Below are 25,025 nucleotides of genomic sequence, written 5' to 3' on the forward strand. Positions count from 1 at the left end.
ACTTGACGGACATTATATCGACGATAATTATCGATATCGAATTATATGAAAATAATTTTATAATTTTATCGCGATAACGTTTTTGGTCATATCGCCCAGCCCTACTGTGCATCACTATGTTTGGAGAGTTATATCTATATTCTATATTATAGCTATGGGGACAATACTATGGTCATTTGACATAGATTCCGTCCAAGATGCAAAAAAGAGAAAATTTTTCCATGCTTATGTTCGCGTGTTATCCCGTGGTGAATATAATTATAATTTCAGAGGGATCAAATAAAATAAAATTTATTTGTAAGGCCCGACAACACACATTAATGTCCCCATGGGCCGGACACGTCTTCTTTAAACAAGTCAAGAAGAAACATCACTATGTCAAGAACAAAACAAGAACACCATAAAGTCCAATTTTTTTTAAATAAATGCAACACTCCCAGACATACCCCACGCGAAGGTAAGGAAAAACTCACTAAAAACCATTCAAGGGGGGATCTCCCTTCTTAGATGTCGGTGATAGTAGTGTTGCAGTAAAACAGGCGAACAGTTGGTAAGCATGCACTCACATGTGTAGTGAAACACATAAGTGCATGCGATAGCAACTGAACATTTTGAGAGATTAAAGATAGAGCTGATAGCGGATCTATTTGAGGCAAAGGGGCGGCGCAGAGAGGGTCGCATCCTCCCGGTCTTCATCACAGGACGTCCAACACTCCGGTCATCACTCCGAGACAGCCACTCACAGGGAGACAGGGAGACGGGACAGGCGTTAGACAGTTCACGTGATTGTGATGGGCGGACATAGCAATAGATACAAGTGGTAAGCATATATGTGAATAGAATAGATATATGTAGTAAGCATATTATGTGAATAGAATAGAAGTACTTAACCCAGCAATGAACTCCACATTGACAGACCACGGACAGAAGACGGTAAGAAGCTGATCCATGGCCTCGGTGGTGCACGTAGAACAGTCACTGCAATCTTGGCCAAGACCCCGAGACATCCACCACCTTGGTCAGCACTACGAGACAACGACTCAGAGAGATGGGGGGGGTTGGGACAGGGGTTAGAGAGTTCCCATGTTTGTAGTGGGTGGAGATGGAGCAATAAATACATGTAGTGAGCATATGCATACATGGTGACAGTAGAATCATAGTATATAAGAAAATTGTGAAATTGAGTAATAGATAGAACTACTGCAAGTGTATGGATACAGGATGAGATACAAGACAATAGCTCAGGGCCGCATGCCCCGGGGGGCAGGAGAAGCCACTCAGAAGGTTCAGCACTGCAGGCCAGACAGAAGACGGTATGAAGCTGTTCCATGGGACCGGATAATTCCTGGGTAGCGAGTAATAGGGCGCAACGTGAATTCTACTATAAGCGTTGGCGTTTCTTGCCTGGACACGCTACTATTTCCAAATCAAATGTATATAATCGTATAATAATTTTTTTATGCTTTGATGGCCAGTAACGACATTCGTGTTGAACACTACAGAAGCCGATCAGCTGGATGGATATGAAAACATTGTTGGATCAAGCTGAAATTGATGTCAGATAGTCCTTACATGTGGTCGGTGGTATTTCAAAAAGAATATTCCAATTGTCTGATCGCGATTTCCAGTATTGGTGTCCATCTGGTCCCGGACATAATTTGGCACAACTTATGGATCGAGTGTGCCAGATGCGTTTCCAAGTGGTCGGATGAAGCGACTTACTAAATATAGCGCCCGGAGACATTTGAGTGTAACACAGAGTTAGATATAAGGTTTCAAACGGTGGTCGACACTGCCATCTGGCAGGATGCGGCCGGTATTGCACTTTGGCGATCTCAAAATCCTTTCATATGGCAACACAGAGGTCAATGGATGAATAATGAATAAAAATAGCGAATAAAAGAAAAAACGACCAAAACCCGAGATATATTTGGTCTGGCGTCCAACGCATGGCGAGTTAACCTGAGATATCTCGGGTCTGGCAATTAAAGAGTTAAGAGGTTAATGAGAGTCTGTCAAACCTGTCTTACCTCCAGCAGATGGCCTGGTTGGCTGCATTTTAAAGGTCCCCTCCACTAAAACAAAAGATTTTTTTAATGGTTAACTCCTCTTGTAGGTATGACCTTCACTATACAGTAGGGATAGGCATGAATATTCTAACGGCAAAAAGTAAATCCGGCCCTACCACTAGCATACAAGAGCAGCATCAAATACAGGACGTTGTGAGACGTTACTGTTTTTGTCCGATGTGTTTGAAGATGCTAGACGTCTTGTGACTGAGCTTTCCCAGTGTGATTGCATTAGTGTGAGAGGATGAAGCTTCTCTGCGTTACCGTGGGAATCAAGTAACTAATTAGTAAATAACTTGGTCTAGTCCGACCCCCTTGTACTCAACCCAATAATGGCTGACTCAGATGGTACAACAGATTGACAGGGGTATGCCACACATTAACATGGTTTGGCCTAATACATCACTCCTTGGTGTTGGAGTGCTTTTGTTTGTACAACTGGCCTTTGACTATTTCCATTTACTGCCATACAACACTAAGAATAAGGAATACCAAGTTAAGTTAAAGGTCCCCTGTCTTATAAATAGCCTTTTCCAGTGTTTAGCATTGTTTTCTAGCAATGGGGGTTTGTATCAATGGGGTCTCTAATTCTCATTTTGGCTCATCAGTCTAGTCTCGAGTTCACGAGATCCTCCCTCACTGAACTAAGACATTGTGATTTGACTGTTTTGCTGACGTGAGTAAGGCACTGGTTGTCACCGCCCACAATCAACAATTCGTTCAACAACAGAGCGAGTGGAAATACTGACACTTCATCAAACAGGTTGACGTGACGTGCGTAGTAATGTCGATATAGCTATAATATTAAAAAAGTTATAGCCCTGCAAAGAAGGTGAGCCACTCCATAGGGTTACAGCACTGGCAGAGAGTGGTATAAGATGGGAATACTGCATGGCGCAGAATGTGTTAAAAAAATTATAATAATAATTAAAAAAAAATTTAAACAGATGTATGTTTATTTTGCAGACATTCTTTGTCGTTGCCACCATCTTTAGTGTTACAGCCCCTCACACTCCATTTCTCAGGCTGCAGCTGGTTTGAAAGCAAAAATAAACAAACCACGGCACATGTGCACCATGACTCGCAACTGGAGACTAGCTCTCCTAGCACACATAGCCTACTGTGTACAGACGGTTTCAAACTGTATTTTAAATTAGAAAGCAAACAAAATAAATCGACAAGAGAAAAATAAATCTCAATTTGGTCAGTATTGTCATTTAGACAAGCAAAGCCATTACTTTAAGTTGCAGGCAAGAAAGACAAGTCTGTCCACTGTCTCTGGTTTTAAACCTGCCCTGTTGCAGGTCACACAAAATATATCGCGATAATTATCACTATCGTTTTATCGCCCAGCCCCAGCCGCTGCATTTAAATCCAACAAAGTGTGACCTTTTACTTTGTCCTGGTGAGGTGGTGAGTGCAGCTATGTCAGTTTGTCTGGGAAATGGCTATTAGATTACTAAGTGGACAAGATGAGCTATATCACATAATACTCTCCAGCATCGTTTAAGTCTGCTGTTTAGGCGCATTACAGATTTTGTTTAGTCTACAATAGAGATGGATTAAACAGCGACTGAGTTTGAGAGTTGTGCTACACGAGGTGTGTCTATACCTTTAACGTTGTGGGCCAGTTGGCATCACCCTGGTCCGTTACCAGCACAAGGAGAGATCCTGGAAGGCAAAAGACACTCCTCTCAAGTATTACACAAAACAACCTCTGCATTTAGATTCCGACGGGAAATCCATCAAATCCTTAATGTTGTTATTTATAGCAAACTATATATAATATAAATGATTATTTCTGTGCATAACATCGAGCCACAACATTAATGTCACTTCAGCAACAGGTCATTTCAAGGTTTTTCTCCCCCGCTGAACTGTACCGAACCAAAAAGCAACAACCCCAAAACCGTGATATGCACCGAACTTTATTTTAATTTTTTTTTGTGAACCGTTCCACCGCTTTTAGTGTTCGTCTATCAGCCTGTTCCACAGCTGTGTGTGTGTCCCGCCTCCAATCCTCCAACCTATCAGGCCGTCGGAGAGCCTCAATGGGAGGCACTGTGCCAAGCTGTGTATCCAGGACACCAGGTCCAACCTCCATGGAATGTTGGGGATATGTCAGCAGACTCAGCACCACTGAATAGCAACTTCAACACACACACACACACACACACACACTGCCGTATCCCCTCTGTCTTTTCCGCCTACTCTCCTCACCCACACACGGGTCACAACCTCCAGGGGAAGTGTGTTGAGGAATATATTGACTGTGATGCATACTGTAGCTGCCTGTCACACAGACCCCTGGCTGACGTTTATCACAAGCATTCATGAGGCATTTGCCAGTCACGCTCATTACTGTAACACACTGTGGCATGTAGCACATGAAGGCTGGGTCACTCCTGAAAATATTATGTGCAATATAGTGCAAGTAGTGCTGTGACGATAAGCGCATTACCGCAATGAATGCCTAACGCTTGAGCTCATTACAGTCACCACCACAATTGTTATTATTATTCTTTTGTATTTATCTTTTTTTTCAGGTGAAGGTACAGGAGTGCATAGGTGTGTGATATGAAATGTAAGCTTATCATGTAAACACAATAATCATCAATCACTAGTTGCCGTAACTCTTGTAATGGTGAGTCACCCATATTTTTGCTTTGAGCATTTGTGTAGCAGTCTTGGTGCCTGAGAAGGTGAATATTAATGTGTAGGCAGACATCTGTCCGCTTTTGCTCTGGTGATAATGATGTGCCTGGTTATTGATGGAAGTGCTGATGGTGATAACGATGGGCCTGGTTAAAGTGCTCTGCTTGTAGGCTGTGCGCAGTTGTGGTGTGGTGAGCAGGGTTCCATTAGAATGTGCCGCCTCCATGTCTCCTGGAAGATGTCAATGTCCCGGGTAGGGTTGGGTACCAAACCCTGTACTTTTAAGGGTACCGATCGAATTACATCGGTACTACTGAGTAGGGATGGGTACCGAATTAGGTACTTTTAAAGGTACCTACCGAATCACGTCGTTAGTTTTGTATTTTTTTTTAAATTTTTTTTTTTACGTCAACGTTCACACGCACAATATACGCTTACCTACTGATGTTTGGATTTTTCTTTTTTTACAACTGAGGTAGGTAGATTACATTTTTAGAGACTAAAGTACAGAAAAAAGGTACCGTTGGGTACCGGTATCGATTCACAGGTACCGGTACCGTATTGGTTCAAATGTGAACGGTACCCATCCCTACTACCAATTCACGCTAGATCCCACGCTAGTACCAAATCTCTTTCCACTCCTTTTTAAATAGCTTAATATAACTGGGCCAGAGACAATCTATGATATCTCCAGATGTTCCGGATACATAGCTTTTTCACCATGGTAAGAAAATAAACCATACCGTCACGTATGCGTATGCCTAAGCGTAATTTTAAGTCAATGGGACTAACGGAAATTATTCTGATATGCCTTTGAGAGACATATCTCTGGACCGTTTACTGTTAGAGAGCAGATGGGAGGCTGGAGAGAGCATCGTCTTTCAGTACATGTAGCGATGCCTCAGTCATGCTCGATACAATAATCAATTGGCAGCTGGCCTGTATCCCAGGCATAAATGATTGGCAGCTGGCCTGTATTCCAGGCATAAATGCATTCCTCAGGGGCATCAATCTCTCGCTGAGAGGGTGCAGCTGTTGTCGTACGTGTCAACGGGATTCCAGTTTTTTATGTGTGTGCGCGTTTTGTTTGTTTGTACACCAGCAAGGCTCTCTGCCTGGTCCTCAATGTTGACGTAACCTGAGAGTGAACTGTGTGTGTGGGTTACCTGGGCAGAGGGGTCCATATAAACAGACACACACGTTAGTCCACGGTGGCGCTTGCTTTATGGCCAGGGGCCACAGGTGGTCTCATATAGACAGACGGTTATTATAGGCAGATGGAGATGAGGCTCAGTATATCTCCTCCAGATGGAAAACATTATACTGGCGACATGCTACATGAACTTCCAGGGGGTCACTGGTCTCCTGCTGCTTTCCGAGGGAAAAGCAAGCAAGTGTTGATTTGAACTTGACTTGTCACAGTTGTCTTAAGAGGATGAGATCTATGGTCCAGCTGGACCCGTATTATCCTCTGTTCAGAACATTCACCATTCCACGCTGGACCCTTTTATGGACCCAGCAAACATGGTAGAACAGAGGGGTGTAGTATTGTTGGTGCACTGATTCTTCACAACCGATACGAGCATGGACTACTCTAGTAGGTGGATCAGCCGATTATAAAAAGATTTCATTGTAGTACAGTCTCCTGTTGAATACAGATAATGGTGAATTTAAAATACTAAAGATTTTTTTTATTATATTGAAAATGTACCTATCAAGCCCCGCCTTCTTTTCTTGATCCTACAATCACAACTATTGCCTCCCTCGGAATAACAGTAATAAAGGTATTGATATCAGGAAGGGCTCATCCCTCATAGTCGACCAAGACTTTTCATGCTGAATGAGTTATTTCCAGAAAAAGAATGAGCACAATTCTGAACCCATTTAGACCTGAAACGCCTGATAATAATGCATTATATAGCCTGCATATACACACAAATGTGTTTCCCGGATACAATGGGTTAAGTATGAGGTGCTTTCCCATTATTGCCCGTGGGAAACAAACATTTTACAGGTTTTTTGATTAAATTAACTAATCAACAAAGTCCTTGACGATTAGATTACATTACATGTATTGTCATTAAGATAAGATATTCCTTTATTGATCCCCTTGGGGAAATTATACAGCACAGTACAACAAAAAGAAGTTTGGCATCCAACCAGAGTGCAAATGGAACAGTGAAGGTGGTAGTAGTCACACTGGCCAGCAGTGTGAGTAGGTAAGGGATATGTACAGATATAGATATTGTTTCTATAGTCTACTAAGGATTTCTTTTAGTGGAGGATACAGATGCCAACATTACACCACTAATTGTTATCAATAGAACGCTATTTCATGAAGTATGAGCAAGAAGATGACATGACACAGTAGATCTGATGCAGTATATAAATATTAGGGCTGTCGGTTTATCGCGTTAATTAGATTAATTAATTACACAGCAAATTATCGCGTTATTAAAATAACCAAAAATTAATTAAAAAAATATATATATATAATTCTTTTTATCATTCATTCCATAAGAATGTAGAATACACATTTACAGACTTTTTTTTTTAATATGGTCCATTTGCATGTTCTTGGTATCTGATTCTAGGGACATCTATGAATCTCAGGGAATGCATTCCCAGTGTCAGAAATACTGTGGGCTAGATCCACAAAGAATGGATTGCACGGTGCAAGTTGCACCCTTACTTACAATTCATTATGAATTGAAAATGGAGGACCCTGATAAACAAGATGAATCTTAAGCAAATTAATAGATGGAAGATGATTAAACAGAAGGTTTTGTAGATACAGTACTGAATTCTGCCATCCGGACACATGCAATTTGAAATATGATTATAGAATATAGAATATCAGGCATAAAATGGTTATGCGATTAAAATGCGATTAATTAGATTAATTAATTACAAATCCTGTAATTAATTAGATAAATTTTTTTAATCGCCTGACGGCACTATTAGGGCTGTCAGTTTATCGCGTTAATTAGATAAATTAATTACACAGCAAATAATCGCGTTATGAAAATTAACTCAAAATTAATTACATTTTTTTTTTTTTTTTTTTAATAATAATATTTTTTTTGTATCTCATTCATTCCATAAGCATGTAGAATACACATTTACAGTTTTTTTTTATATGGTCCATTTGCATGTTCTTGGTATCTGATTCTAGGGACATCTATGAATCTCAGGGAATGTATTCCCACTGTCAGAAATACTGTGGGCTAGATCCACAAAGAATGGATTGTACGGTGCAAGTTGCACCCTTACTTACAATTCATTATGAATTGAAAATGGGGGACCCTGATGTAAACAAGACGAAAGTCTTTCTCTGGTCTGAATTCCCTTAACAATTGTGTGTATTGAGCCGTACTGTATTGTACCCATTCTGCAATCTGTTAATAACATTTTCATTCAATCAATCAATCAATCTGCGCTGTGATTGATTGAATGAACATTTTATTTTGAGTAAATTGTAATGAACCAAATGAGAATATCAATAAATCTTTTTTTTTATCTTTGACTGTGAATAACACCATGCTCAAATTGACCAGACCTGAAAAATCTAAGCAAATTAATAGATGGAAGATGATTAAACAGAAGGTTTTGTAGATACAGTACTGAATTCTGCCATCCGGACACATGCAATTTGAAATATGATTATAGAATATAGAATATGAGGCATAAAATGGTAATGCGATTAAAATGTGATTAATTAGATTAATTAATTACAAATCCTGTAATTAATTAGATACATTTTTTTTAATCGCCTGACAGCACTAATATATATATACACACACACTACTGTGTGTGTTTGGCTAAAGTGGATAGAAAACACAGTACTGTGCAAAAGTCTTAGGCACCCAAGAGTTTTTATATAAATTGTCTTAGATGTAAATACATTTTTTATTAGTGTGTCAGTAGACTACTCTTAGTACATTTTCATTTAATTATTTTTTAAAGCATCTTCATGGTTTAATAATGCAAACATAATGTTGCAGGGACTTATTATAATCATCATATTGGCATGACTATATGCATCAAAGGGTTAAATCAAGCATTTTTAAGTGCTTTAGAGGAAATGTCAAAATATCGCGATATATATCGTGTATCGTGATATGGCCAAAAGATATTGCGATATCATTTAGAGGCCATATCGCCCAGCCCTACCTTCACTAGGAGGTACCCCAACAAGAATATTCCAATTGTCTGATTGCGAGTCCCAGTATTGGTGTCCATCGTGTCGCCAACATAATCCGCCACAACAGATGCATCGGGGGCATTTGACGCTTCTCAATGCGATCGGGATAAGTTCCGCTCCACTCACCTGACAAAGAAAACTAAGCCCGGAGACATTTGAACGTTACACAGGCCAAGATATAAGGTTTCAAAGGGTCCTCGATACTGCCACCTGGGAGGATGTGGCCGGTATTGCACTTTGGCGATCTCAGGATGATTCCCCATGTTAACCCTGAGTCTGTGTGCCTGTAATGAATAGAAATATCGAATAAAAGAAATAACGATGAAAACCCGACTATACTCGGGTCTGGCGCTGAACGGTTGGCGAGATAACCCGACTATCCTTGGGTATGGCGCTGATTGAGTTAATACACTGTGTAAAGAACAATCGAGACCGTTTTCAAAGATTTTTTTTGCTCATAAAAGGCCTAAAGGTACACGCCAACGTTTTGGGAAATTAGCTTATTCGCCATCTACCCTGGAGTTAGACAAGCAGATACATACCCTTTTCTTCTCTGTGCATGTATTAGGCTTAGGGAACAGCCGCACCGTTAGCCTAGCTTAGCGTCATTCACTGGAAGTGGGTGTGCCAGTGTAGCCTAGATCCCAGTCACTCCAAATACATTCCAAATACAACTCCAAAACGTTCCTGTAAACATGTTGTGACCTGTGTATTTACCACGTGGAGAAAAAAAATTATTAGACATTTTCGTTTTCTAAGCAGATAATATACTTGGAAAAAAGATTGGCCGAACCACTGCTGCCCGGGCACAGTGATTTCACGCATCACCTGAAAAGCCCTGTTTGATATCCACTTTTTAGGTGATGTGTGAATCACTGCGCCCGGGCAGCAGTGGTTCAGGACAGCTCAAACCTAAACACCTTGGCAGTCAGGTGTGAACTTGTGTCCACCCCTAACCCCCCCCCCCCACTGGATTAGCTGTCATCTGTCACAGACTTCGCTGCATTATGGATTATGGATTCTCTTATAGAATAGAGAGAATCATGTTTTCTTAAACCATTCAACATACAATATGCATATGTGATTTATAAAAGCCGCAAGCTGCAGCGTGCAGTGTTCTCAGCTTGAATACACAGCGCAAATGCGCTGGCAGATTGAGACCTTTTTCAAATGTCCAATCTTAATGAATTTTGTTTGCTCATACTATAATAGACAGTTTTCTCACATTGCATAGGTGAAGATAATTAGACAATTATGTGAAGCATGTTTGAGTTCGGTAAATAAATTGTATTGCTTTTTCTCCTTCTCTACTTGATATAATTAATCAGTTGCAAACAAAAAGCTGTGGGCTTTCAGAATATTTCCATTTCATCATCAAATTCAGATGATAACAAAAAATGCTTGTAGATTCATGATGACTACATTTTCAAAAGCCTAGAGAAAGGTTGTCTTACCTTCATCATCATAAGTTAAATTGATATACATATTCTTCATGTGCTATGGATTTCGAGACCTATTTCTGAAGCCTGCAGCTATCCATCAACGCTGCAAATCGGGATCAGTTCTGTCAGGCTTTGCGACAAAGCGGTACAATTAAAAAATGCATTCCAAAGCAACTCATAATAACACACAATAATGTCTTGTTAAATATATAAATGTTTGATAAAGAAAAGGCTTGTAGTTGGAGCTTGAATTTACAACTCTGAGAGACTGGTGCGTGTGTGTTCTTAACGCCTCATGTGTACAGTATAATAATGTTGATTCTACAGACATATTCTGAATTAAATAATTATAATACTGTAATAAATACAACAAAATATGGCATTCAACCGATGTATTGATTGAGGGACAATAACAGACTGACGCCGACATTCTGCAAATGTCATTACTCATCACTTAAAACTAACTGTACCATCCCATTTCAATCAAAAAATGCTTTCCAAAGCAACTCATAATAACACAAACAAATCGATCTGTTTATTAATGTTTCACGAGTTGCACACAAAGCGGGCTTTCAGAAAATGTTGAGACTTTGCGCCTCCTGGTTGCATATAACAGAACAGCACTCAACCTCAAAATCAACCCTGTCGGCACCACAGTCGAATGGTACCCATTCCTAATGGCTGTAACTGTATAGATCAGTTAGTGAGAGGGATGCATGATATATAGATCAGTTAGTGAGAGGGATGCATGATATATAGATCAGTTAGTGAGAGGGATGCATGATATATAGATCAGTTAGTGAGCGGGATGCATGATATATAGATCAGTTAGTGAGAGGGATGCATGATATATAGATCAGTTAGTGAGAGGGATGCATGATATATAGATCAGTTAGTGAGAGGGATGCATGATATATAGATCAGTTAGTGAGATATTCAGAGATTCAAGTGTTAAATAATATATGTAATTCATGTGCATTCTTAAAATGAGTGGTGTTCCCCTTTTAATGTGTCTGTCTGTCCTGTGTGTCTGTCCTGTGTGTGCAGGTCAAAGCGGCCTGGGTAAATCCACCCTGATGAATACGCTGTTTAAATCCAAGGTGAGCCGTAAGTCAGCTCAAGCCACCGGCCAGGAGAAGATCCCCAAGACCATCGAGATCAAATCCATCAGCCACGGTAATGGTCTCTCTCTCTCTCTCTCTGCACCCCTGCTGGTTCTCTCATTCTCTCATTCTCTCTCTCTCTCTTTCTCTCTTTCTCTTTCTCTCTCTCTATTTCTCTCTCTATTTCTCTCTTCTCTCTCTCTCTCTCTCTCTCTCTCTCTCTCTCTCTCTCTCTCTCTCTCTCTCTCTCTCTCTCTCTCTCTCTCTCTCACATTTTTATAGTTATTAATATATAAATAAATACATTTGCTCTCCTACTCAAATCACCAGAAGAATTGGCAAGCAGTGTACTACGTGTTTATATTGCACAATCACTTCTTTGTCCAAACGCTGGGAAAATAATAAGTGCGGTTGAAGAGAAGAATTGTCCTTCTGCTGAATGTCTTATCTATATATTCTCTCCATAACTTGTCCTATCATTCTTCTCTCTGCATCTTGCACTTTATCTTTCTGCATCTTACACTTTATCTCTCTGCATTTTACACTTTATCTCTCTGCATCTTACATTTATCTCTGCATCTTACACTTTATCTCTCTGCATCTTGCACTTTCTAGGCACCTTACACTTGATCTCTCTGCATCTTGTACTTTATCTCTCTGCACCTTATACTTTACCTCTGCATCTTACACTTTATCTCTCTGCATCTTACACTTTATCTCTGCATCTTACACTATCTCTCTGCATCTTACACTGTATCTCTCTGCATCTTACACTTTATCTCTGAGCATCTTACACTGTATCTCTCTGCATCTTGTACTGTATCTCTGCATCTTTCACTGTATCTCTCTGCATCTTGTACTTTATCTCTCTGCATCTTTCACTCTCTCTGCATCTTTCACTGTATCTCTGCATCTTGTACTTTATCTCTGCATCTTACACTTGATCTCTGCATCTTACACTTGATCTCTGCATCTTGTACTTGATCTCTGCATCTTACACTTGATCTCTGCATCTTGTACTTATCTTGTACTTTATCTCTCTGCATCTTGTACTTTATCTCTCTGCATCTTACACTTGATCTCTGCATCTTGTACTTTATCTTTCTGCATCTTACACTTTATCTATCTGCATCTTACATTTATCTCTCTGCATTTTACACTTTATCTCTCTGCATCTTACATTTATCTCTGCATCTTACACTTTATCTCTCTGCATCTTGTACTTTATCTCTCTGCACCTTATACTTTACCTCTGCATCTTACACTTTATCTCTCTGCATCTTACACTTTATCTCTGCATCTTACACTGTATCTCTCTGCATCTTACACTGTATCTCTCTGCATCTTTCACTTTATCTCTGTGCATCTTACACTGTATCTCTCTGCATCTTGTACTGTATCTCTCTGCATCTTGTACTGTATCTCTCTGCATCTTACACTTTATCTCTGCATCTTACACTGTATCTCTCTGCATCTTACACTGTATCTCTCTGCATCTTACACTGTATCTATCTGCATCTTTCACTGTATCTCTCTGCATCTTGTACTTTATCTCTGCATCTTTCACTGTATCTCTCTGCATCTTGTACTGTATCTCTCTGCATCTTTCACTGTATCTCTCTGCATCTTGTACTTTATCTCTCTGCATCTTTCACTCTCTCTGCATCTTGTACTTTATCTCTCTGCATCTTTCACTGTATCTCTGCATCTTGTACTTTATCTCTCTGCATATTACACTTGATCTCTGCATCTTACACTTGATCCCCTTCATCTTGTACTTTATCTCTCTGCATCTTGTACTTTATCTCTGCATCTTACACTTGATCTCTGCATCTTGTACTTTATCTCTCTGCATCTTGTACTTTATCTCTCTGCACCTTACACTTGATCTCTGCACCTTACACTTGATCTCTGCATCTTACACTTTATCTCTCTGCATCTTGTACTTTATCTCTCTGCATCTTACACTTTATCTCTCTGCACCTTACACTTGATCTCTGCATCTTACTCTTTATCTCTCTGCATCTTGTACTTTATCTCTGCATCTTACACTTTATCTCTCTGCACCTTACACTTGATCTCTGCATCTTACACTTTATCTCTCTGCACCTTACACTTGATCTCTGCATCTTACACTTTATCTCTCTGCACCTTACACTTGATCTCTGCATCTTACACTTTATCTCTCTGCATCTTACACTTTATCTCTCTGCATCTTGTACTTTATCTCTCTGCATCTTACACTCCTTCCAGTGTTTATTTGTTGAATTTACCAATTTTTTTATCCTCCAATCACAGCTGTTGCTGTCCAAGGAAAGCAACAGTTGTGATAGGAATATCACGAAAAGAGGGCGGGGCTTGACATAGGTGAATTGGCTTGTCAAATGACCGTTCAACAAAGTATGGTTACACTTGTTGTTTCAACCTGCTCTTGTCGGCATGATTCACTATAGTAGCGTGTATGTTGCTCACGATCCCTGCAGCTTGACCGTATCCTGGAAGATTCACTATAGTAGCGTGTCTGTTGCTCACGATCCCTGCAGCTTGACCGTATCCTGGAAGATTCACTATAGTAGCGTGTCTGTTGCTCACGATCCCTGCAGCTTGACCGTATCCTGGAAGAGGTCAGGCTTTCCGGCTCATATGGATGCAACACACATGAGCAATGTAAAGAGATGAGGTGGAAGAACGGGGAAAATAATCTTGACAAATATTGAAATATATACAGTCCTATGTTCAGGTCCTGAGAATAGGGCCTGCTAACATCACATCCTCATGTTCACATCTCAGAAATCTCATTAACATCAGATCCTCATCACATCTCAGAAATCTCATTAACATCAGATCCTCATGATCACATGCTGGATATTGGTGCAGTGTTGTAGAGCTATAGCTACAGTATCTATCTAGAATTTAGATGGATAGATAACCGTAAGATTGATAGATAGATAGATAGATACAGACAGAGATTCCTGTCTACAGCAGCTAAATCAGAATAAAAGAAAACTGAATCCCTACTATAAGTGTGTGTGTGTTTGTGTGTGTGTGCAGACATTGAGGAGAAGGGGGTGCGCATGAAGCTGACCGTCATCGATACGCCAGGGTTTGGAGACCAGATCAACAACGAGAACTGGTAGGTTGATACAACAAGCCGACCATCCATGTAATGTAAACATAGACCAGTGATCCGTTTGCCATCTTTACTCAATTTGTCCCCTGCCTCTCTCGCTCTCGCTCTCTCTCTCTCTCCCCCCCCCCCCCCCCCATCCTAGCTGGCAGCCCATCATGAAGTTCATCAATGACCAGTATGAGGCGTCCCTGCAGGAGGAGATCAACATCGACAGGAAGAAGAGGATTCCAGACTCCAGAGTCCACTGCTGCATATACTTCATCCCCCCGACCGGGCACAGGTGAGAGGGCGCACGCATGCACACGCACGCGCACGCGCACGCACACACACACACACACACACACACACACACACACACACTCATACACATACACACATATTTGAATACTTTATTTGGTTCCACAAATTATATTACATAAACAGGGAATCAAATATATATCGGGACCAAGCAGCACTGAACACGGGTACACATAGCACCTCCTTCTCCACACGGCTAAGCTGCCAATAATAGCTGAGCCAGAGCAGAGCAATATTTGGCAATTTGTTTGGCTTTTCTCTGTGACATTGCAGCAAGTAAGAGACACACACACACATGCACACACACACACACACACACACACACATACACATACATACAGTACATACACACTGGAACCACAAACACTGAATTCTCAAAATACAACAAAATTTATACAGGAATTTGTCAAGATGGCAGACGTTCAACAACGTACAACGTTCCACAGTACGACAAGAATTTCATGTTTTTCTTGTTCTGGACATTTTGTGAGAGGGCTAGAATAACACAGGTTCCCAAATTGTTACTGCCCAGATAAATACTGTCGCTTTAAGCCAACATTTTTATGCACACACAGACACACCGGAAGTTATGCAAAAAACACACGTGTGCAACTGTGCACGCATTCCTCCTTCTGCCTGTCATCTCGTCACTCGTGCGCGCGCGCCAGCCACGTGCACACCCAAACACATCGCCCATCTAGATGTCAAGTAGGTCACGAGGCCACCAACGTTGTACAGGAATGACGGCAGTGCTGCCCCCTGTTGAAAAGAAAGCCTGCACCTGGCAGACAACAGAACGGTTCAGGAGAACGAGGGGAACTGGATGCATCACCAGTCACCACCACCCATTCATTTCTGATGAGTCATCGTTTCCCGGATAGCGCCGTGTCAGCGCGACAAGAGGAACGGCTCCGGTTGCCTTTGGCTCCCGCACTCTCTCTCACCAAGCAGACAATAATATTATAACGTCGACTGTAACCGCATAGAGTTCACACATTACCGGCATACTATGTGTTATACAGATGTGCGTGTGCACACACACACACACACACACACACACACACACACACACACACACACACACACACACACACACACACACACACACACAGATCACCTATCACTGCAGACTTCTCTTCTTTGTTCATGCCATTGTTGAATTTACTCCTTCTCTCACACACACACAGGCACACACACAGACACGCACACACCTCCCCTCTAGAACGTGAATGTCTAGAAAGGGGCCTTTCCTAGTGTATCCTGGTAATCTCCTTCAGTACACCTAAAATGGCCGCCATAGAATGTTGCTAATCTTGTTATGGAAATGGCCTTTGTTTCATGTGTGGACAGGGAATGTTCTAACATTAAACTGCCATGAGAATGTTCATCAAAATGTTTTTTTTTTGCCTTTTCTGAGTCTCGCGCAACAAACCAACACTGATTATCCATGAAAACATTATCAAACATCATACAGTGTTTCCCCTATACGCATTCAGCAGCTGCTATGAACTAGACTATTAAAAAAAATTATCGAAAAAATTATAATATATATAATATATATATTTTTTTTATCATTTAATTTGGGCTGTGGGGGGTGCTTAATGTAAAAGACTGACCTGAGGAAAAGGCTGCAGGGAGAAAGCACTGCAGTCTAGTCGATTTTGTGTTTTGAGCACAAAGTTCATCATAGATCTAGCCTCTTTATTGTGCCCTCAAAGTGCACCAGATTGATGCATTTAACTTTAAAATGTAAGTTTTTCAGGGGAAACACTGAGAAGCTATTTGTAAGACGTACGGGACCATTGAGTGCTCGGTAATGTAGATTTCGGTTCTATCCATCCTAGTTCTATGCCCTCATAGCGTTTTCCACTGTAGGAAAGATGGTTGGCCCTCCTCTGGCCCTGAAACAACACAGTGTCCAAGTTGGCCTCTCTGCCTATGTTACAGACACACATCTGGCTCTGATCGAGTTGCATACGCTACTGCTCTCTCTCTTTCTCACTCTCACTCACACACACCCACCCTCCTTGCTCTCTCTTGGTTTAGCCCCACTCTCTGGGAGCTTAAATTGTTGGGGTGTACCAACAAATGCAATCGGGGGGAATCGTTCTCTCATGGGTCCAGTCGGTAATGGATTCACTGCAAATTTTTTGGCTTCTGCATTTGTTGAACTGAAGTTGTGAAGCACTTGAGGGGCTTGAGAAGATGATGGGAACAGCTGCAGGTTTTCAGCAAGCTTAGTTTGAGTGCATACACACACACACACACACACACACAGTCACACACTCACTCACACACAGTCACATTCTCACATAGTCACACACAAGGAGACGTGTAATTGATCATAAAAATCGCAATCTCCGTCTTGTGTCGTTGTGTCTTGGCCACGGCAGGGGGGGGGGGGGCACCAGCCCCCTAGCTCTGACTCGCACTGCCACGTTTAATGTTGATCCGACACTGCAGATGTCACATGGCCTGGCCAGCAGCTGCACATGGCTGGCCTTAAAAGCCTTCTAGACTGCGTGCATGTGTACGTGCGCACGCCTACTTGTATACACTTGGGAGGACCAGTTGAGTTCTGGATTCAGGTGGGAGAACTTCTTTGGCAAGTTGAGGGCATTTTGCCGGGCCCCCAAGTGGACATTTTAGGGTTGGAATTAGGTTAATTCGGGTTAGGGTTTAAAGGGATAGCTTGGATTTACACACATTATGTTGTATGAAATACTTGCCAGTAGTGTAGTGGAAGCAAAGCTATTAGCCTACTTACAGAGTCCCGTGGTCGGAGATCTGGGGAAGCTTTAGACGGGCAGCAAGCTGCAGAAACTGGGTCACAGTTTTAATCCACATCACAACAAGCAGGCAAAGAGATCAAGACCCTGTTTGCTTCCCGGGTTGCTCAGAACCTAGCGGGTCATGTAGTGGTTCAGGGTTCAGGGCTAGTAGGGAATGAAAGTCATGTAGTGGTTAGGGTTCAGGGCTAGTAGGGAATGAAAGTCATGTAGTGGTTAGGGTTTAGGGCTAGTAGGGAATGAAAGTCATGTAGTGGTTAGGGTTTAGGGCTAGTAGGGAATGAAAGTCATGTAGTGGTTAGGGTTCAGGGCTATTAGGGAATGAAAGTCATGTAGTGGTTAGGGTTTAGGGCTAGTAGGGAATGAAAGTCATGTAGTGGTTAGGGTTCAGGGCTATTAGGGAATGAAAGTCATGTAGTGGTTAGGGTTTAGGGCTAGTAGGGAATGAAAGTCATCAATGGAGAGTACTCACTCTGGATGTAGGCCTAGTACAATTATATGTGCATGATCCTAGGTACATTGTGGGTATGGATGGGCATGCCATGTATGCATACATGTTTGTGATATGTACCTGCTTGTGTGTGTGTGTGTGTGTGTGTGTGCTTACTATACAGTAAGTGCATGTCTTCTCACACGCTTCCTCACTTCTCACCTTGTTGACAACGGTGAGTTTATAAAGCAGTGATGTTTTCCAGCCCAGAATCAGCCGCCTAGACCGCAGACAGATGCTGTTTCACACTGCAGGAAGACCAGCGCTCTTCAAAGCAACCACAAGTCCTTTAAACTCGATCAAGAGGGCGTTCACAGCCTGGGTTGATTAATAGTGACACATATTCTATCCACTTACTAAAGCTTGCACACATATATATAGTATTGGGTAGTGGACAGAATGAGGTCCAGCTATGTAAACCTGTGGGTTAGGGTGGATAGCCTGGAAAAGTCAGGGAGACATTTGGGAGTGTGTGCCCTCTGGTGGGAGTTCTGTGCATTACAGTGTTAGAAATGTCATTCATCTTTTCAACTTTTTTTTTAGTGTCTATTCCACTGAATCCTCTTAGCTCCCTTGAATTTAATCCAGAAAGTCATGATAACAGGGTTCGCACAAGGTCCTTGAAGGTGCTTGAAAAGTCGAGGCCTGGAATTGCTTTAAAACAGCTGATTTTTTAACAAGGTGCTTAAAAAGTAATTGAAATTCAAATCAACCATTCACATTGAATGTTTTGTTCATCCATGATCAAATTGTTCTGAATCAAGAAATTGTTTTTTTTTGTTCTGTTTTAATAAAATCGCTGTCTCGCGCCGCACGTTCCAACAGTTTTCGTGTGATGCTCTAGCTGGCAAGCAGGCCAAGAATATGCTTTTAAAAACGGCATTTAAAAGTTAATTGTATCCTTCTAGTGACATCCTTGAAAATGAAAAATAGTGCTTGGAAAAGTACTTAAAAGTCCTCGAATTTCATTTTGCAATGTCTGTGGGAACCCTGTGATATGGACTGATTTCATTCTACAGTAAATTATTCTCACCAGCCCACCCTCTCTCTTCCTCATCCTCTCTCTCTCGCCTTCTCTCTATCCCCATCAGTCTGCGGCCTCTAGACGTAGAGTTCATGAGGCGCCTCAGTAAGGTGGTGAACATCGTGCCGGTCATCGCCAAGGCAGACACACTGACCCTGGAGGAGAGGGACTTCTTCAAAAAGAAGGTGAGGTCTCCATCCCTCCATCTGTTTCATTCTCTCGCCCCCCCTCCCCCCCACCCGACCTGCCTGTCTCCTCTTTTAATTCACATGTTTCTGCTGAGTCACTGCAGAGGGAGTGCTATCATGACGATGCAAAAGAAAACCATTATATAATATGTAAAACGAATGGTTTTAGTTAGGGATCCCAATCAATTTAGTTGCCCCTGATCCCCCTGTATCCTAGATAATATTTGTAATTTCCTAGATAATACAGCTGCACAGTGCCCACTTCAAGTACGTTAAAGATAGTAAAACCAGCGTAAAACTAAAGATACGATTAGCAATTGAATAGCTCTGCATCACAGCTTTCACTCGATGGTTAATAAAAAATAAAAATAAAATTAATTGTGCCGCGATCAGCCCCGATACCGATCTTTCTGGTCTGTTTGGGACATCCCTAGTTTTAGTGCTACTACCAAAGCTAGGAACTGGTACTAAGAACTGACCCTACAACAGAACATTTTGACGTTGTTTGATGTGAAGCACCCTCACCAGCAAAGTCACTCACTCACTCACTCACTCACTCACTCACTCACTCACTCACTCACTCACTCACTCACTCACTCACTCACTCACTCACTCACTCACTCACTCACTCACTCACTCACTCACTCACTCACTCACACACAACACTTTGTGTTCAACCAAAGAGCCTGGAGGACACGATGAAGGCTTCGCATCTATGACTCACTGTGTCCTCGTTTAACTGAGCAGTCATTCATTCACAAGTCCTCTGCTGTGCGTCTGTCTCAGTGAGTTGAATGTATGAATGAAATATCTGCAAATGAACCGGTCACTATGTTCCCAATGGATCAGTTGGCAGTTGTGTAGGAGGGAGGTCTCGCTCACTAGCGTTCGATTAACGGAACGTAGACCAATCTCAGTCACACTTATTGTCTGGGACCAAATTTGATCACGCCCCATTCCCAGTAAAAAGTGGGAATCTCTAGAATGTGTTTTGCGCGACGGTGTTTGCGGAAGTGCGGGGGTAGCCTCTCAAGTTGCCGTTACACAACACTTTCTGTTGTCAGTAGATGGCAGCATTGGTTTAAAATTAAAAGGTGAAAATGTTGAAAACTACAACATGAATACAATTCCCAAGACCTTTAGCACAGGTCACTGGGACGCGTCTATTCTTTGACGCGATCTGAACAGCGTTAGACTATTAATGGGACCAGAGTACAGTGATCGAGAATGGTCACCCAATTATCTTAACAAAAGTGCATCATTAGCATTATGTTTTCTTGTCTAAACGGGAACATAATGGTACAATTTAAGATTTGAATGTTATCCACATATAAAGGACAAATAAAACATTGTTAATTTGTAAGAAACCTCAATTAAAACGGTGCAGGGTAAGTTATATTTGCTATTGTTATGAAAATGTGATAGAATCCTATAAAAATGTGGACGCATTTGGTCACCGTGACGTTAGATTACATTCAAATGGTTGTCATTATACAAGTTTGGCATCCAACCAGAGTGCCAAACTTATTTTCGTTGTAATGTACTTGTGCTGTATATGACAATACATTTTAATCTAATCTTAGACATATAGGATTATGTCTAATTAGGCATAGGATCAACCAGCACTGCTACAAGGCAATATAGAAGATGCACTGCAGAGAGAGAGAGAGAGAGAGAGAGAGAGAGAGAGAGAGAGCGAGAGAGAGAGAGAGAGGGCGAGAGAGAGAGAGCGAGAGAGAGAGCGAGAGAGCGAGAGAGAGAGAGCGAGAGAGAGAGAGCGAGAGAGAGAGAGAGAGAGAGAGAGAGAGAGAGAGAGAGAGAGAGGCTAACAGCCCTGGGATCTGGTGAAATCACTGTCTTAATGATACAACACTTTCTGTCAAAGCCTCAACACTGGATGGTATTAAAAAGCTTTTCGTTTCTTCCTGTGTGTATATATATCTACGTAGTAGAAAAGACTCACGCACATCCAAAGTATAGTTACGGGTGCTTGACTCAAATAGATATGTAAGGTTGTGGAAAAAAAGTCAGCACACCGTCTGCAGTGTTCCCAAGTTTAATATACTTTAACAACGTTTCCAAGAGGGGCCATAGTCTGAAGGGTGTGTATATGCAGTGGCGAATCCTCATGGAAGCCAACGGAAGCCAGGCCTCCCTATAAAAATATGAATTAATATCAAATATGAAAAAATAAAAAAATTATATATAGTTTACAATAATAATAAAAAATCATTATTTTTCATGTTATATTTTTTTTTTTTTTTTTAATGTCTCCCTCTTCTCCTTCTCACTCTCTCTAACACACTGTCAGACTCACTGCAGCAGAGGAGACTGGAGAGGAGGCAGGGGGAGGTGTCCCATGTATGTGGACTCCAAAACCAATACTAGCCAATCAGATTCGAGCTGACTAAAGCCCTGCCCACACCTTATTGGCCTAAGTAGTCTGGCCTCCCCTCTGCACATTTGAAAATTTTATTTACCCCGTGACTGCTCCCACAGGCCGAATATTGCCCCGATCCTCGCGAGATTAAATCCACAGGTACCTCTCGACGTGCCGAAGCTTTTCCTAAATCACTTCCATCATCGAAAACGAGGGGAAAAGGTCGGCTCGCGACCCTGAAAATGTCGCGTGATTTTAAAAACGCTGTATTAAGTGAGCCTATTATGGGCTCCACGCGAGCTTTCTATCGTGGGAACATCTGGGCGTCCCGCAACTTTTACTCATTCACATGTAGCCCCGAAACTGCTTAGAAAAGGAAAGCCGAAAGCGTGGAATAAACTCGCCGAAACGGAAAAGTGTCCCACGGGCGCGCCGTGATTCCGATCCCATTCAAAGTCTTATATCTATTGTTCAGGGTGTAGCAACGTTATACTTTTTCATTCACATATTCATACTAAAATACGGTCTAAAGTATAAGTATGTTTTTATCGTTTTCTGCAGCTTTCTCCAGAATGTGATTTATAGCCCTAAATGCATTATATTGATGATTGTATACAGTTTGATAGCAATCGGCGCGAGATAAAAAATGTCAACTGCACGTACTTCTAGAAGTTACTACGTATGATCTGATGTTGACCGGATGGGCGGGGGGTCGTTTATAATTCCGTGGGCAACGTTATATCATTCATCTAGTGTGGGTGATATGATCATTAGAGCAGTTAGTATAAAAGACATTAAAAAATAACGCTGAAACTCACCGTAGCTTCCTCTCGCCGTTGGGAGATGAGCGTGGAACAGAATTTTTTCTATTATGGGATGTAGAAATACCCGATCCATTTCCAGGTTGTATAATAGTATATACGTCCAAATCATGTTGTTTATCGAGTTATTGGCAACGGATCGCTATCCATTGTGTCGAGATCGAGTCCCGGGACCTATAGCGAGTGATCGGACCAAATTGAAATGAGCACCAGCTTCCACTTCCTGTTTCTTCCCTGGGTGATCAGGCCGATCGGCCACCAGATGGCGCTCTTGAACCGTTAGAGAGTTGATAGTTGACCAGTACATCTCATGTCTCCGGGGGAGAAATATGATTTCGATCACAGATTTTTGAAATATTGATATCAAAGACGCTGTCCAGCGTCAACGGCAGAATGAGCTTGGCGGGGAATGACGTGTTTCAGCGTCAACGGCGATTAAAGGGTTAATGACCCTGATGTAAACAAGACAAACGTCTTTCTCTGGTCTGCATCCCCTTATAAAATTGTGTGTATTGAGCCGTACTGTATTGTACCCATTCTGCAATCTGTTAAATAAATAAAAAGAAAGTTTGACTGGCCGCCGAGCCATACTGTAGTGTACATGGTGACTGCTTGACTTAAAAAAAAATATTTTGGCATCCCCTGTTATTTTACCCACGCAACGCCACTGTGTGTATGGTAGGTCTCTCTCTGCAAAAGTAGTTTGCCATGGTCTCCGCCTCTCGCTGGTCTCTACCCTTTCAATGCCTGTGTATCTTAATGTGCTGATATTGTGTCCTGCCTGTCTAAAGTGTACTGCAACCGGGTTATGTTCATCACCACATCTGATGTTGCTGCGGTGTTCGCTGATTCGTGTTTTGAGTTGCCGATTGGTTTTGCCTACATAGCTCAGGCCACATGGACATTTAATTAGGTAGATGACATGAGTGGAGCTACAGGTGATGAAGCCACGGACTCTGAGGGTTTTACCATTAAGTGGATGTGTGTAGGTCTTGCTCCTAATAGTATACCCACACTGTGCACAGTTACCACACTTGTAGTTCCCATCCGGGGTGTTATCTATATATATCTACCTAATGCTTTCACTGTTACCACTGCTCTACACTACTATCTGTCAACCTGTCTGTACATACCTGCACATGCTTTTACATATATGTAGATACTATATCTATATCTGTACATATCCCTTACCTCCTACTGTCTTCATACCTGTATCACTGTACATATTGGTATTACAACTCTGTACATACATCTGATTAGCACTACACAGAGTAGTATTAATTTATATATTTTATACAGTTTAATCACCCGTACATTGTATATTACTATTGCACTTTACTGTTACGTTTGCACTCTGGTTGGATGCCAGACTTATTTGTGTCAGTTGTCCTGTACTTGTGCTGTATGATGACAATACATGTGAATCAATCAATCTACTCCATCTCCACCAGATCAGGGAGGAGCTGCGAGCCCATGGGATCGACGTGTATCCTCAAAGGGAGTTTGACGAGGACGCAGAGGACAGGATGATCAATGACAAGATCAGGGTAGGTGGTCACAACACACACACACAGGGACGTGCACAGGACTTTAGAGGGGCAGGTACTCAAAGGCTGAAAAGGGCACTGGGCGTTTGGGCTCTATGTGTGCACGTGCCCACACACACACACGCGCGCACACGCACACGCACACACAGTCTCATAAGATAAATACATGTCAAAGACATTTAGCTTGCATGTGTTGCAGTTTTTCTGAATGGAACAGTAAGCTTCTGGACGGAAGATGCGGGAATCAATAGGGAATCAATGTCCTTTATGTGCTGGGTCGCTCTGAACGTTTTCCATGCAGGAAGTGACACGCAGGTAGCGGACATTTTATTATGATGGAAAGAAAACATTATTATTTATGTATTTATTATTTGTATACAGGTACATGTATCGGTACATACCCGTACAGTTAATCCAGGTACACGAGGTAACGAGATGAAAGCGTAATTTTCCCCTCTTTTAAAGAAGCATCGTCTCTTGACCTTTGACCTCTGTAGGAGATGATCCCGTTTGCGGTGGTGGGCAGCGACCAGGAGTACCAGGTGAATGGCAGGAGGCTTCTGGGGAGGAAAACCAAGTGGGGAACTATAGAAGGTAAGATGCACCTCCTCCTCCTCCGACTCTGCTTCATCTCCTGCTGCCTCTTCTCCTCCTCCTTGAAGGAATTTACTTTGATGACTTGAGGAATACTAACCATCGTTGACGTTAGCTGCCCCCCCCCCCTGATGTGGGTGTTTGTGATTGACATCAAAAAGAATAGTCCACGTGTTCCACATCTGATCTAATTCACCAGTAGAGTGTCAGTCTACCCAAACACACTTGACATCGGAAGCAGAAGATGTCTTTTAGCATCATGTATGCCATTGGAATTATTTTGCTAAGCAGT

At 41.8% G+C, this 25,025-nt stretch overlaps 1 protein-coding gene across 3 annotated transcripts in view; it reads left to right on the plus strand.

Moving 5' to 3' along the window:
• Positions 1-25,025, plus strand: part of septin9a (septin 9a) — a 253,116-nt gene that overhangs the window by 220,545 nt on the left and 7,546 nt on the right. For all 3 annotated transcript variants that reach the window (XM_084329865.1, XM_084329866.1, XM_084329867.1), the window contains 6 exons: positions 11,418-11,546; positions 14,525-14,606; positions 14,746-14,883; positions 19,271-19,388; positions 24,044-24,139; positions 24,637-24,733. In XM_084329865.1, coding sequence (XP_084185991.1) covers positions 11,418-11,546; positions 14,525-14,606; positions 14,746-14,883; positions 19,271-19,388; positions 24,044-24,139; positions 24,637-24,733 — 660 coding nt within the window. The remainder of the gene's footprint in view (positions 1-11,417; positions 11,547-14,524; positions 14,607-14,745; positions 14,884-19,270; positions 19,389-24,043; positions 24,140-24,636; positions 24,734-25,025) is intronic.

This window comes from Notolepis coatsorum (genome assembly GCF_963971535.1).
Source record: "Notolepis coatsorum genome assembly, chromosome: 14".
Lineage (NCBI taxonomy): Eukaryota > Metazoa > Chordata > Actinopteri > Aulopiformes > Paralepididae > Notolepis > Notolepis coatsorum.